This window comes from Nyctereutes procyonoides, unplaced genomic scaffold, assembly GCF_905146905.1.
Source record: "Nyctereutes procyonoides isolate TBG_1078 unplaced genomic scaffold, NYPRO_anot_genome, whole genome shotgun sequence".
NCBI classification, from domain to species: domain Eukaryota; kingdom Metazoa; phylum Chordata; class Mammalia; order Carnivora; family Canidae; genus Nyctereutes; species Nyctereutes procyonoides.
This window is the reverse complement of record NW_026575133.1, coordinates 45,085,075-45,100,500: the sequence shown is the minus strand read 5'-3', so window position 1 is coordinate 45,100,500 and position 15,426 is coordinate 45,085,075. Positions and strand designations below refer to the sequence as shown.

Genomic DNA, 15,426 nt, shown 5'->3' with positions numbered 1-15,426 from the left:
GAGGGCCTCATCTCATCTGGGGGCAAACACAACTTGTTCAAGCTAACATTGAAAGATTTCTAGTAACGTATAGCTTCTACTGCAAGAAATAAAATAAGGCCTGTCTCATGATCTCCTTGTACCTTCCCAGAGGTTAAAGGATTGGTAATTTGCCTTCTCTTCTCTGTGGTCCAGAGATTCTCAGAAAGTGCTGTGTTGTATCTGGGACACAAAAGAGTCAGAGATGCTCCTTGTCCACTTGAGCCCACCACGACCACGTGAACTCAAACATTGGGTCCTGGCGCAGGTGGCACTTCCTTGCCCAATATCCGGTGCCTTGGGTGTAGGACTCAGACTCCTTTCTGAGGCTCTGTTGCCCCCTCCAAATGCTGCGTGGGAGAGGCATGCTTGCCCCTCCAACTCTTGGGACCAACCATCAGCAGGTGCTTAAACCAGAAACAAAAGCCAGGGCTCTTGTCTTCAGACAGCTTTTGTTTCAGCTCGGTGACAAAAGCATCCCTAAAGTGAAGGGCACAAAAGCCTGGCTACTTGTTTGGAATGACGGGGGAAAAAAGACATGGCAAACAAAAAACAGATGTGCAAATTAGTGTGTCAAATGATCTAGTGTTCAGAAACATTTAGAGAATTAGCTCTATCTTGCAGACTCAGACTTTAGGTGCTAGTTTAGAGCAATGGAATCAGAATCACCCAGAAGGCCTATTAAAACAGAATACTGAGACAACCCCCCCGCTGCAGGATTTCTGATTCTGGGGATCTGGGGTGGGACCGATAATTTGCATTTCTGACAAGTTTACAGGTGTTGCAGATGCTGCTGGTCCGGGGACCCCCCACTTTGACAACTATTGCTTTTGTAGAGTTTACGTAAATATGTGATTGAAATGAACATAAGAGTTTAAAATTTTAGAAAGACAAAGTTAAATCATTATGTCAAGGTGTGACTTAATGACCCCAAACATCTGGGAGGAACGTCAGAAAAATTTAGCCTTCTAAAAAATACCAAATATCCAACCCTTGGGGATAATAGAGATTTTCCTTTTCAGTCAATCACTTTCCGTTGCTATAAATTGTGAGGTGTATATACATGTGGTGTCTGAAAATTACTCTACACTTCCCTTCCGTGAAGGGCAGCATAGCCTACTGCTCCAGGCTCAGGAAATATATTTAACAAAAGATGATTTTGCTTGAGCACTTCATTTCAATTGAACAAATAAATAGAGCCCACCACTTTGGAAATATCTGAGGCAATTTCTTCTTTTATTTTTCCTACCAACCAGCCAGCACAGGTCCTAGACTTGCCCTGCCTTTGCTGTCAATTAATATTCTTTTCCTGTGGAAAGCAAACTCATTCTCCGTTAATATTAACCTGAAGAAAAAAATTAAAAAGATGGATACATAAACACAGAACGTGTGTCAAAACACATTTTCAATTCAGTATTTCAAACTATTTTTTTGTTCCTCTGCTGGCAGAGACATTTTTAAAAATCAGCCTTCATTGGAGTTGGCCTAAGCATAGGTTCTAGAATGTATCAAGTAACTGCTTGGATGGGATAAGAGTTCCCCAGCTCACAACTACATTTTTGTTTTGTTTTGGTTTTGCTTTATACTAAGAACATTTTGGTACGTCAGTGAATTAGTTTGTTCTCCTTAAAGACACATAGTGGGTTACTGATCATCTTTTCTCGATCTTGAACATCATTGCAGGAAAAGAAAACCTACGAATCACCTATAGGGGATCTGACCAGTTAATACACACATATGTGTGTGTGTATAATATATATATATAATATATATATATATATTATATATATATATGCATTATGTTAAATGTAAGAAATGTGTCAACATCAGACCACTTTCCATTCACCAGTTACGGCGCTTTCATCTGACACAGCTCTACATTATTCTGAGAAAAAGGAAAGTTGGCTTCATCGTTTCCATAAATGACTTAAAATTCCCAAATATAATAAAAATGACATACACTCACCCGACAGCTTTATATGCGTCTTCTCATTTCTCGGCTCCATTTCTCTCGCTATATCGCCCCAGCCTAGCCTGGCTCCTATGAATGGTGCTTAATGCTCAAAGAACAGAAAAGTGCATTTGCTTTTGCCCCGTCAGCCAAGATCCATGAAGCTATTTTTTAAGCAAAACTCTTTCTTTTTTTTTCCCCTTTTCCTAGGGCTGTGTCTGTAAAGACAAAGGCCAGTGCTTCTGCGACGGGCTGGAAGGGGAGAAGGTAAGCCCCAAACCCTATCCTTGCAGTTTTCCCCTCTGTAGAGCTCATCCAGGACTTTGCTCTTCTTTCCTTCATATTGGAAAGCCCCACAGTGTGTTATTCCATTCCCCAAATCCAATTTTAAAGAAACTGTACATAAACCTTAACCAGAGAAAAGGGGAGTAAGATAGATAGATAGATAGATAGATGATAGATAGATAGATAGATAGATAGATAGATAGATAGATAGATAGAAAAATGAATAAATTTAAAGAAAGCCTTCTGGAACCTTTCAAACAACTTGTGTAAATATTGTCCATTCAAATGTAGCTCTTCACTGGGTGTTATGCTATATGTTGGCAAATTGAACTCCAATAAAAAAATTTTTTTAAATAAAAAATAAAAAAAATGTAGCTCTTTGGGTGTGCAAATAAAAAGGAATGAGTTAGCAAAAAAAAGAAAGAAAAGAACAGAAAGGAAAGAAAGGAAAAAGAAAGAAAGAAAGAAAAAGAAAAGAAAAAGGAAAGAAAGGAAAAAGGAAAGAAAGAAAAGAAAAAGAAAGAAAAAAGAAAAGAAAGGAAGAAAGAAAAAAGAAAAGAAAAAAAAGAAAGAAAGGGAAAAAAGAAAGAACTAAAGAAAAAGAAAGGAAAGAAAGGAAAAAAGAAAGAAAAAAGAAAAAGAAAGGAAAGAGAAAAAAAGAAAGAACTAAAGAAAAAGAAAGAAAGGAAAGGAAAAAAGAAAGAAAAAAAAGAAAGAAAGGAAAGAAAGAAAAAAAGAAAGAACGAAAGAAAAAGAAAGAAAGGAAAGGAAAAAAGAAAGAAAAAAGAAAAGAAAGAAAGGAAGGAAGAAAAAAAGCCTGTAAGAATGCCTCTATAGGGGATCCCTGGGTGGCTCAGCAGTTGAGCATCTGCCTTTGGCCGCGGGCGTGTTCCTGGGGTCTGAGGATCGAGTCCCGCACGGGGCTCCCTGCGTGGAGCCTGCTTCTCCCTCTACCTGTGTCTCTCATATAAATAAAATAAATAAATAAAATCTCAAATAAAATAGTAAAAAAAAAAAAAAAGAAAGCCTCTATAGGATGAATGTTGGTAAACACGAGGGGGCTGCTGAGAACTCGCTTGGCTTGGACCCTTTGAGCCCCGCGGGCTTGCAGGCCTGCGGCTCCGGCGCGCCCCCTGGCGGCGGCATCCGGCGGAGCGCGCCTGCGGAGGCCGCCGGCAGCCCCGGGCCGCGCAGGGCTCCTCCGCTTTCCGCAGGCGCGCAGGGCTCCCCCGCTTTCCGCAGGCTCGCCCTGCGCCGCCCCGCCGGGAGCCCCGGGCCCCACGGGCGCCGGCCCCGGTCCCCGAGAGAAACCCGAGGAGGATCCGGCGCCGGGGAAAGGAGCCGTCGCCACACGAATGCAGGTTTCGTGTGAAAGCGGAGCGGTGGGCGCTCCTCGCCTCGCCCCCTGCCCGGGGGGGGGGGGGGGGGGGAAGCTTCGTAGGAAGCCCGGGCTTTCCGCAGAGCGGGGCCAACCCGTAGCTCCATTGCAGAACCCCAGAAAAAAAAGAAAGCCGCGAAATCTCATTAATTCGCTCCATTAACTTGCAATTTGTGATAATTAAGACAGAGGCCGAACTAAAGTTTTTCCCTTTGTCAGAGCCTTTTGTCAGGGACACTGATGAGTTGCTCAACAGTATTGAAGGGCGACGAAAAATATTTTTGGAAAAGGTATTTTTAGCTCTTCAGATAGAATAACTTCCATGTGACTTATATACTAACTGTAACGATTATTCTATTTAGTTTAAATTATCCTATAACTAATGCATACTTTGATTTAGGATTTTCCCTAAAGCTCTGGGGGTAGTCTATTCAGATCCGTGTTGGGAAAGCTGGAATTCGTTTTTGTGCTCAAGAATTCGAGTCCCTAAAAAAATTTAAAAAATTAAAAAAAATAAAAAAAAAAATAAAGAATTCGAGTCTCTACTATGTGCACGATGCTGCTCTAGGTTATGTGAGAGTAACTGAGCATTGAGAGCAGTGTAGCAAATTCTTTGCTTTCTCTCCTCTTTTTTTTTTTTTTTTTGGTTTCTCTTTTTTATGGAACGTGTGTGCACACAGCATTATGAAATCACAGACTTGATCTCTTTCTCTGTTTAAAACTTTAATTTGTGGGATCCCTGGGCGGCGCAGCGGTTTGGCGCCTGCCTTTGGCCCAGGGCGCGATCCTAGAGACCCGGGATCGAATCCCATATCGGGCTCCCAGTGCATGGAGCCTGCTTCTCCCTCTGCCTGTGTCTCTGCCTGCCTCTCTCTCTCTCTATATATATATATCATAAATAAATAAATTAAAAAAATAAAAATAAAAAAAAATAAAACTTTAATTTGCTAATTGTGCAATTAAACCGACTGAATCAACCAGCAACCTTTACTATTAAGAGTAATCCCAGGATCCATGTTCAGCAGAGAATTTTTTGTTGGCAGAAGCGGGTCACTCATTGGGCCTAAATTATTTTCACGCGCTGGTTACTAGGGGCTTTCTCATAATTTCACCTAACTCTTTCTAAAAACCGATTTAGCCCGCCCTTTTGGTTATGCTGCTCTTGATATCTCCTGCATCTCCTACACAAATAACAGATTGGATTACTAATTCCTGTATAATCAAGAAAGGGCTAACACTGATAGCCTGCATGTTGTTCTTTTCAAGCTGCATAGCAATTATGCACACTCCCCAAACACATTCCTGGGCCTTGGCCTCACTCTCTCTCCATCCCCAAGCAAACACAGGGCACTCATCTCAACTTTCTAACTGGGCTTCCCCCACCCGCCACCCCAGTCCTGGATTCCTTCTCTCTCTTAATCTCTGCTCTGTATAGCTCCACCACTGGGGGGCGGGGGGGGGGGGAATAGTTCCTACAAGACCAAAGGCAAACTTTGGTCAAACTTTCAAGCCCATAGACAAACACTGACAGTTGGTAGCTTTCCGTTTACTGTTATCCTTCCTGCTGAGTGCCGATTTTGTTGATCTGAGGGGGAAAATATGTCAAATATCACTATTAAGTTGTAAAGAAAAGAAAGCAATGGTTGTGGACAGGGCTGGACAGTGCTGTTCTCTGTGTTTTTTTATCCTGTGTTGGTGTTCAATAGGGGGAAAGAGGCTTTCCTGGACCTGCTGGTTCTCCTGGCCAGAAGGGATTCCCAGGTCCCGAAGGCTTGCCTGGACCACAGGGACCCAAGGTATGTCGGTTTATAAGCTTTGGAACATCCCCAATTCACCTAACCTTCCTTATGCCTACCCTTGGGCTGCCAGGATCCTGGAGAGAATCCTACATCTCAGCCAGTTGGTAGGCGCCATGCAAATTCCTGCTCTCCAGTCTTAGGTCCTCAGAAGTGCATTTTATCTCAAGATGACTCAAGTGCTCGTCATCTTGAAGTTCCCTACTCAACGTCCTCCTCCTCCTTGATCCACACAGTTTCTATACCTGCATCTGCATCTGTCTCTTCTCTTCTTTCATCTTGCACAAAAGGATGAGTTCTTTTGGCCTTCCATTCAGCTCCTGTCCATTCCTCCACTTGTCCCTGGTCCCTGGGATTCCCACTAAAACCATACCTCCTGATCATTCCTTTCTTTTTGATTAGCTTTTGTGTCAGCCCTCAAGCATCCAGATGTCCCCCATACTAATAGAAAATGTCCTCTAGGTATTTTGGGTCCTATAAGCAAAGAATTGCCATCCTTTCCCTGTCTTCTCTTTCTCCGTCAAGATTTAAAAAACAAAGGAACCAACCAGGCTAACCATAGTTCACCTCCTATTCACTCCTCAGCCAGCCATAATTTGCCTTCGGTCCCTGAAAACACTCCTGCAGAAACCACCCATGACTTTTGTGTCCTTATCTGACCTGGACCCTTCTGCCTTGTTTCCAACCCTGTGGATGACTCTCTGCTCCTTGAAAAACTTGTCTTTCTTTGTGTCTGGGATCCTCCTTCCTTGGATTCCCCTCTTTTGTCACCCCCTTCACTTCTTTCATGGGTTCCTCTTTCTCAACTCATCACACATTTTTATCCTAAAGTCTGTGATACAACAAAGGGCTTTGTTTAAACAAATAGCCTAGAGGATTTGCTAAAGAACTGCATAACCGCTAGATCTGCTGATGGCTCTTTCCTGCTGTGGAGGTTAGCTAGACTTAAGCCTGGGCTCTCATGCACTCACGTGGTTGTTCCCCTGACTGCTGGCCTCCAGCAAGCCATGAACTAACTAATAAGCTATGAAAGATCATTGTAATTGATCCCCACAGAGTCCTTTTAAATTTCATAAATGTGTGGAATACTTACATAGTCATCGAAGGCAACATTTACTGCAAATTTATTCTGTGCCAGGTATTGGGACGTTTACTCCTGCCTCTATGCCATCTACTCTTCACATTGATCCCAGAAATCATGACTATGGTGACTCAGTCTCTTTATTGTAGGAATGAGGAAACCAACACTCAGAGTGCTTCAGTTAAAGGTGGCAAAATCGGAGTTCAAGTCTGGTTTTATAGGATGCCAGAATCAAACTCCCATAACCAAAGAAACAAAGCCCACGCCTACAGTTTCTAAGTAAACAAGCAAAACGTTGTGGTTTTCCAGAAATTCTACCATTTTGTGTCTTTCTGATTCATTTTGTGCATTGTTTCCCATTTCTCTTTCTTCTGACCCTAATTTTGAAAAAAAAAAAAATTCAGATTCTGGATATTTAGTGTCTGAATTCAGACCCATTCAGTGTCTGACCATCTCCACTGCCTTCCTCCAGGGTGTGGCCTAGGATGTTCCTCTATTTCACTAACAAAATGAATTGGCTACTTCAACTCTGGACTGGGATCAGCCTCATGCCAACTCTTTCCTTTCTGTTTTGTTCTCTGCCCCCACTCCCTTGTTACATCGGCATTCCTTTAGAGAAGCCAGCAATCAATTAAAATAATAATTTTAAACATATGAGGTTTACGATGGGTAAACACGATTCCATAAAGTTAATCGAGAAAATCTGGGTGCCATGTTGTCATGGAGTTCATACATGACTGTACTTTATGGATGTAGCCACAAAAGATAATTTGATCAAAAGCAGACAATTAGAGGGGCACCTGGGTGGCTCAGTTGGTTAAGCGTCTGCCTTCGGCTCAGCTTGTGATCTCAGGGTCCTGGGATCAAGTTCCGCATCAGGCTCGCTGCTTAGCAGGGAGTCTGCTTCTCCCTCTTCCTCTGCCCCCCGCCCTCCTGCTTACTCTGTTTAGTGCTCTCTCTCTCTATCTCTCACACATACATAAATAGATAAAATCTTCAAAAAAGAAAAGCAGACAATTAGAACATATTAAACCTGACCAAAAAGCTTTTTTCAGGTTTAAGAATGTCCTCTCCTAATTTAAAATATTTTATGCATGAAAAAAATTACAATGTTTGGCCCCGTGCATGCCACAGATAGCGTCCTACAGAGGAGGGGCACCCAGGCAAGCACCCAGGAATTCCCCCTCAGTCAGTGAAGGCCAACTGTGGCCTTGACCGTGAATCTCAGCAGACTCTGTAACAACCCTTTTCTCAAATAAATAAATAAATAAGACCAAAACGTACTGAAACTCCCAGGAATGATAAAAACAGCTTTTGGACAATGGAACTTTCACACCAAGGGACCTAGTTTAAAAAAGTCTCCATTTAAGGTTATTCTCTGAGAAACATTGCCCCTCAACTGTATTCATTATATGCCCGAAGCAAGTTTATCTCTGGTGCTGACAGTTTATTGCCTGGCTATTTATTTATTTGTGCCTGCCAGGCCCATTTGGTTAATAAAATATTCCTTGTGCCCAGAAATACTGGCCACCCTTCCCATCCCCTGTTGTAATTGTATCACCATCCTTATCAGACCTCAGCAGCTGTCTGGCTAAGGTGAGGCTTTTACAGCAGCTCTTCTCAGACATTCATGTGAATAAGAGTCATTTGCTAATCTGATGAAAACATAAATTCTGAATCAATCCATCTGAGAGGTGGGGAAGACCGGAAAGGCTGCATTGCCAACAAGCTCCCAGGTGATACCAATACCACACCCCACCTGGAGTAGCAGGGGCTTGAATGAATTTTTGTCCTTTCTGCTAAATATTTAGCTTCAGTTAAACAAGCAAGCAATTCCACTGTGTTAACACCAGAATAATCACAAGAGCAAAACAGTTTGGCATGTGAATAACATGAGGACTTTTAATTTATGGTTTCTTATGCCAAGTAATTTCCAGTGCCTTTTTTTGTGTGTTTTTTTCTGGGTCTAGGGCTCACCAGGACTTCCAGGACTCACTGGTCCCAAAGGTGTAAGGGTTAGTAGTCCAACTGGTCCATCCTGATTGATGAAAACTCTCCTTCTTCTTTAAAAAATAAGAGCTCTGCACTGTTAAAGTTATACACATGCCACAAAGGAGTACATTCTGTATGCTATGCTCTGTAGGTGAAGTTCAAGAACAGGTAAAAGTAATCTGTAATGGTGGAAAACAGTGGTTAATATGTTGGGGGTGGGTATTAATGGACTGGGAAAGGGTGTGAGACAATCATCTTGGGGGAGCAGTGGGTGGCGATGTTCCCCATCTGGATGGGTTGGTGGTGATACCCATATGTACACACACACATAGGAAAACATTTCTCAAACTGTTTGCAGAAGCTTGAAGCACTCTACGGTATGCAAGTTATACCCTCAAAATCTATCCCAAAAAGGCAAAAACAACCTTAATCATCTCTTTTTAAAATAATGCTAACTAAAATTTAACTACTTAAAATTTAAATAAAAATTAAAAAAAAGAATTTTTAGAAATGTAAGATTTTGAAAAGTTTGTCAAACCTTTTATTTTTGCTTTGCTTTTCAGAGAGTTTTTAGCCATTCCTAATTACAGTTGCAGGATGGGGTTATTAGAATGGTAAATAATTTTATGACTACAGGTTGAAACACATTTAAAGTGTTTTTCTTGCCACCTTCCCCTTTTCTATGTCCCTAGGGAATAACTGGCTTGCCGGGATTTTCAGGTCCTCCTGGACTTCCAGTAAGTAACGGGGAAAATGTGTGAATTTAAAAAAATAAAAAGAAAGCTCACTTTAATAAGGAGATTAAAACAATAGCACAGGGAAATAGGCACTGAGACGTGTGCTACATGATGAAGATGTCACAGGAGAATCACATAATATATTAGAGTGTATATTTTTAGGACATGCAAGTCCAATAGGATTTCCTGAAATCAAGCAGAACAAAAATGGAATAGAATGGAATGGGACAGGATGGAACTTGACAGTATGAGACGGGATGGGATGGGATGGGATGGGATGGGATGGGATGGGATGGGATGGGATGGGATGGGATGGACTAGATTTGCTGGGATAGGATATGACAGGACAGGACAAGATAGGATAGATGGAACAGAATCAAATAGAGTGGAGTAGAAAGGAATAAAATGAAAAAATAGAATAGAATAGAATAGAATAGAATAGAATAGAATAGAATAGAATGAATAGAATAGATTAACTGCTAATAGATTATTAATAGATTAATAGTGTAGAATAACAAAATGATGGTTACCTTGTGTACACATCCCTCTTATTTTTCCTTTACTTTCTTCCCACTGAAAACAGCATGTTAAGTGACTTCATTTTATATAGAAAGGTCTTTTGTTTTAACTAAAATATTGGTTATCTCACTTGATAATTTTTGGTTTCGATTAGCCCATTTTATTTGCTGTAAGTTTTATTTAAATTATCTAAGATAGCTAAATATATTACTTAACCATTTAATAGCCATTTGTATTTAAATAACTAAACTAGCCCATCTCTTCTCTCACTACTGCCACTTGTCCCCTGGGGGCTGGTGCTGACGTCACGTTTCCGAAACTTGCTTTGTTTTCAGGGCACCCCAGGCCATCCTGGGCCTTATGGGCCTCCAGGTGTACCAGGATGCAATGGTTCTAAGGTATGTACTTCTCACACAGGAAATGGTTAGGAAAACATTTTGCAGAATGGATCAATCAAGGTGAAGGAGGAGAAAGAAGGCACAGCAGGCTTTGCTTGAGAGCTTCTTTTAGCCAGAACCATGAGTGTGTGTCTGCAGGACAGAAACATGAGGGCTTTCTTTTTTCTTATGGCTTGGTTTCTGATTGTCTTTTGAGGAGGTTCTCTCATGTTCTCCTACAGGACAACTGGGGGCTCACCTGGTTCTTTCACCTGAGGCTGTGAGTGTATGCAAGTCAGAACTGAAAGCTGGGAATGCTAAATCTGTCTTTGGAAAAGAGTGACCGGGCTTTCCAGCTTTCACTCATGTCCTTTGTCTCCCAACGCCACCTCCTTTCCCCCAGAATGGTGGCCATGAAAGAACCAATTACTCAAGTTTCAAGGAAACAGCAATTAAAAAGTTCTTGGCACAATTAGACTTTTGCCGTTTATGCACAATTTGAGAAACAGTAGATTCTAATTCTGTTTTCAATTAAGATAATGGTTTTCTGGCCTTCAGCCTCATGACCCAGTAGCCATAAGGAATTTGGGTTACTTAGTCTAGATTTACCACTGCAGGGCTGGAAGAGAGGAACAGAGAAAATATCTCAATAGGCTGTTCTAGAACAACGGAAAAGAATAACAAGCTTTGTATGCCTTCCAGGGTGAGCAAGGGTTTCCAGGCCTTCCAGGGACACCAGGCTACCCAGGGATCCCGGTAGGTGTCCATTTCTAAGTCTGTATAAAGTATCAGTACAGGTCATTTACTCCAGAATGGCTGTGTACCGAAATCCACCATGACTTTGCGGAAGTCAGGGGCGGCCAGTAGTGGACATTCGACTCATGGGTGGGAATGCATGAATAAATATCTATGAGTTCAGGTTTGCACTTTGAGGCTTTATGTTGCTTGTGAGACATCCAAGCAGAGATGAGTGAAAGGCTGCTGGATTTGCTCAGAGGAGAGACCCCGATGGTGGTGACACAAGGAGCGAGAGAATAAGGTGAAAAGAACCTCAGAAAAGACTTAGGAAGCCCCAGCATGGGATGTCTGGGTGGAGGAGAAGAAGCCTGTAAAGAGGAACAGTCCTGATGGAAGAAAGAAAACCAAGAGGGCTATATTATGAAAGCCCAGGAAAGATGTATTTCAGTGGAGGGGAGTGACTGACAGCTGCCTAAAATTACTGAAAAATCCAATTAAGTCTGACATCTTGTCATTGACTCTAGCAATGTCATTGCCATTGCAGGCCTTAGCAAGGGATATATCTCCAGTGTGCATGGAGGCAGGAGGCAGGTGTGGGATTGAGGAGTGAACAGAATGGGAAGGCCGCCGATGACATGAAGGAGAGACAGGGTAGCACTTGTAGGGTGAGACTATGGGGAGATTTTGTTTGTTTCAATGAAAGAAATTTGAGCATGTTTTAAAACCAGTGGGAATATACACAAGATGGAATATGAGTCAGCCATCAAAAAAAATGAAATCTTGCCATTTGCAACAACGTGGATGGAACTAGAGGGTATTATGTTCAGCAAAATAAGTCATTCAGAGAAAGACAGTTATCATATGATTTTACTCATATGTGGAATTTAAGAAACAAAACAGGATCCTAGGGGAAGAGAGGGAAAAATAAAATAAGACGAAATCAGAGAGAGACAAACCATAAGAGACTCTTAACCATAGGAAACAAACTGAGGGTTGCTGGAAGGGAGGGGGGTGGCGGGGATGGGGTAACTGGGGAATGGGCATTAAGGAGGGCACATGATATGATGAGCACTAGATACTACATAAGACTGAGGAATCACTGAACTCTATTTCTGAAACTTGTAACACACTATATACTAATTAATTGAATTTAAATTTTAAAAATTAAAAAAAAACAATGGGAAATAGGAGATGGGGCACAAGAGTAGCAAGGACAAAGCAGTGATGTTGTGTATTTGGTTTCCCTTTATTAGGGTGCTGTTGGCTTGAAAGGAGAAAAGGTAAGTCATGTGTGACATTATTATTGAAAATCTCTAATTGTACATATGAAAGGACTTCTATTACATAATGAGATGTAAGTAATTACAAATCAGGTTTCATAACTAATTCAGGAACCTCGTAATAATCAGGACATGATATTTATTCCTATTCAACAACTTCTTTTAGCTCTTGTCATATATAAATATTAGGGAATACAACGTTTATAAAATCTTTTAAGGGAATAGAGTCTAGGAGAAGAGAACCGGCCTCAGAAGTTGCCACTAATGTCGGGATCTTGAGATATGGTTTACCATCCCTGTGTCTTTCTTCCTTCCACAGTAAAGTGTCAATTTTAGGGTATAGGAAAATCTCTGATTACTTCAAAATGGAGTGACTACACAAACTTAAATCATTCTCCAAGTATATGTCCTGAAAAGCATTTTTATCCTTGAAGCAGTAGGACCATGAATCAGCATTTAAAGGAGTTTGGAAAATGTAACATTAATCATGTTTAATGAAGTTTTTCATTTTCCAGGGTGCTCCTGCCACAGAAGGTATAGAACTTGATGCAAGAGGTGACCCTGGGTTGCCAGGAGCTCCAGGATTCCAGGTATGGCACGTTGGAAAAGGTCCTGTTAGTCTCAATCCTCTGGCTCTTGCTCTGGCTCTCTGGCTCTGCCTATCTGTCTCTCTCCCTTTTCTCCTCTCTGTATGTCTCTGAAACTCTTATCTTTGTCTCTCCTCTCTCTGTTTTCCCCTAAATCTCTAAACTCTCTTGGGAACATTTGTATGATTTGTTTTCTGCTTTCTCTTTTTGTTTCATTTTCTTTTTTTTATTGAGGAATTATTGACATATGACATTCTATTAGTTTCAGGTGTATAAGGTAATGATTAGATATTTGTACATATTGTGAAATGATCTCCATGGTAAGTCTAGTTGACATCCATCACCATAGGGACAAATATTCTTTTTATCTTGTGATGAGAACTTTACTCTCTTAGCAAATTTCAAATCTGGAGTATGGTGTTCTTAGCTATAGTCACTATGTTGTACCTTATGTCCCCGAGACTTATTTATTTATAGCTGGATCTTTCTACCTTTCGACCCCTCTCATCCATTTCACCCACCATCCACTCCCACCTCTGACAATCACAAAAAAATGTTTGCAGTAGACATTCATATTTCTCTTGTTTACATACCAATTTCATTTCATTCTAAAACATTCACCTTGTAAGAAACTCCATGAAACTAACATAAAAGGATGATTTTCTGCACAAGTCTTTTAATCTCTTCTTAAATCTCAATTACCCAGGTTTTCCTAAACCTAAGGAGGAATCTTCAAGGAATAGTTATGCTCCACTTATTCTGTATTGGTTGAAATCAAGGATAGGTTTGTACCATACATTGAATATCATCTAAAACTATCATGTTAAATAACAACACTATTTCAAATTATGCATGACAGTAAGTAACTGGGTTTTATTTAAATGCATCTTTCTCCTGTTGAGTGGTTTACTTTCTGAACTATATGTGTGTAAATCTGAGTATGATCCCAAATGGATTCAGAGACACAGCTATTTGGGAGACTATGTGTGCTTTACTTTGTGATTCAGAAGGATCTTTTGGTAGACCTAAGACACAGGAACTAACTTCCAGGTTAATTAACCAGAAGTACTTTAACTTAGTTCAGAAGTATATGTGGAAAGTTCTGGAAATTTGACTAAGTGAGACAAAGTTTTGAGTTTCGGTTGTCGAACTCCCAGAGTGAGCCATGCTGACTGATGGTGAGCCACAAAACAGCACAACAATGCAGTTAGCAGCCTTTACTGACCTTTGAGGGAAGATGCAGAACATGATGGTTCTTCATTTTCTTGCTTAGGAAACATTTACGGGGCCTGATGCTGAAGGAAGGGATCCAATAAGAAGAGATAGCAATCTGGGACGTTGATGTGTCTCTCAAATGTGCATTGAATGTTGGCTAGGTACTGCAGTGTGTTGCTGATGGAGATATAACAATGGCACATTCATCTATCCAAGAAAGATTTATTACATCCCAGTTATGTGTCAGCAGCTGTTCTGGGCTCTAGAGATACCATGGTCCACAAATTAGCCAAAAGAGAGTAAAAAAAAAAAAAAAAAAAAAAAATTCTTGCCCATATGGAGCTTACATTTTAGTAGGGGAAAACAGAAAAGGTATAAATTAGTTAGTGCCTGGTGTATTAAATAGCAGTGAATGCCAAGGAGGAAAATAATGCAAGGGCAGGGGGTAGGATCCTGTATCATGTTGGAAAGAGGGCTTTAGATTGGGTGGATAGGGAAAGGATGATATTTGAGTGAAAATAAGAAAAGGGAGAGGAAATGAGTCATAAAGATGTCTAAGGAAAGAGGATTCTGGGCAGAAGGTGAGCAAGTGGAAGGCTCTACCAAAGAGCATGCTTGGCTGAGAGAGACAGGCAGACAGAGAGATAGAAAAGCAAAAATTAAAAAAAAAAAATTAAAATTCCTCTAAAATAAAGCAAACTGCTCTGCTCATTCTCCTGGAAGGGTTGCCATCAGGATATTTCTGGCAGCCTGTCATACATGGCAACTGCTTTTAGGCATTTTATTTTCTTTTTTTGTAATTAACTGCAGCCAAAAATGAGAGGCATCATGCTCCTCAGATTTCATTAAAATATTTTGATTGATTTAATTACTGGACATTGTTCTTAGGTGAGAAGTAAGTTCAAACTTACTCTATTCTTCTTGTAATTTACAGGGTTTACCAGGCCTTCCAGGCTTTCCGGGACCTGCTGGTCCACCTGGCCCTCCGGGATTCTTAGTGAGTATGAAGTCATCACTGCTGTAGACACTGTAACCTAATAAATTCATTATAGCTAAAAACTTCACATAGAGTTTTTGGCTTGGCACATTTCCTGCTGTGATTTTAACTTATGGATTTTTCTAGGGCTTTCCAGGAGCCATGGGACCTCCAGGACCTAAGGTAGATTACAGTTCATATGTCACAACAGCCAGAACACCCTAAGCAAGCTAAAAGCCAAACATGATCTTATTGGACATGTGGTCACTGCCTGGCCGCTCTCTGGAAGCCGCAGGATTCTCAGCAGAGAAGGGAACAGGACAGGCAGCTCTGTACCCCTCACTCACTCTCTTCTCCCTGCACTTACTAATGTGATGCCTAATATTTATGTTATAAGGAGCTCCTTGTCAGGAAAAGGCAAGTCCATAGATTTCCCATTTCCCATAAACCTACTGATCACCCAACACTTTAGCCTATAAAATTTTGTAGTGGGCTG

At 41.0% G+C, this 15,426-nt stretch overlaps 1 protein-coding gene across 1 annotated transcript in view; it reads left to right on the top strand.

The window, feature by feature from the left end:
* The window catches only part of COL4A3 (collagen type IV alpha 3 chain), a 130,077-nt gene that overhangs the window by 57,932 nt on the left and 56,719 nt on the right, over positions 1-15,426 (top strand). The window contains exons 2-11 of the mRNA XM_055346155.1: positions 2,180-2,236; positions 5,339-5,428; positions 8,480-8,524; positions 9,194-9,238; positions 10,093-10,155; positions 10,837-10,890; positions 12,126-12,152; positions 12,668-12,742; positions 14,889-14,951; positions 15,078-15,113. Coding sequence (XP_055202130.1) covers positions 2,180-2,236; positions 5,339-5,428; positions 8,480-8,524; positions 9,194-9,238; positions 10,093-10,155; positions 10,837-10,890; positions 12,126-12,152; positions 12,668-12,742; positions 14,889-14,951; positions 15,078-15,113 — 555 coding nt within the window. The remainder of the gene's footprint in view (positions 1-2,179; positions 2,237-5,338; positions 5,429-8,479; positions 8,525-9,193; positions 9,239-10,092; positions 10,156-10,836; positions 10,891-12,125; positions 12,153-12,667; positions 12,743-14,888; positions 14,952-15,077; positions 15,114-15,426) is intronic.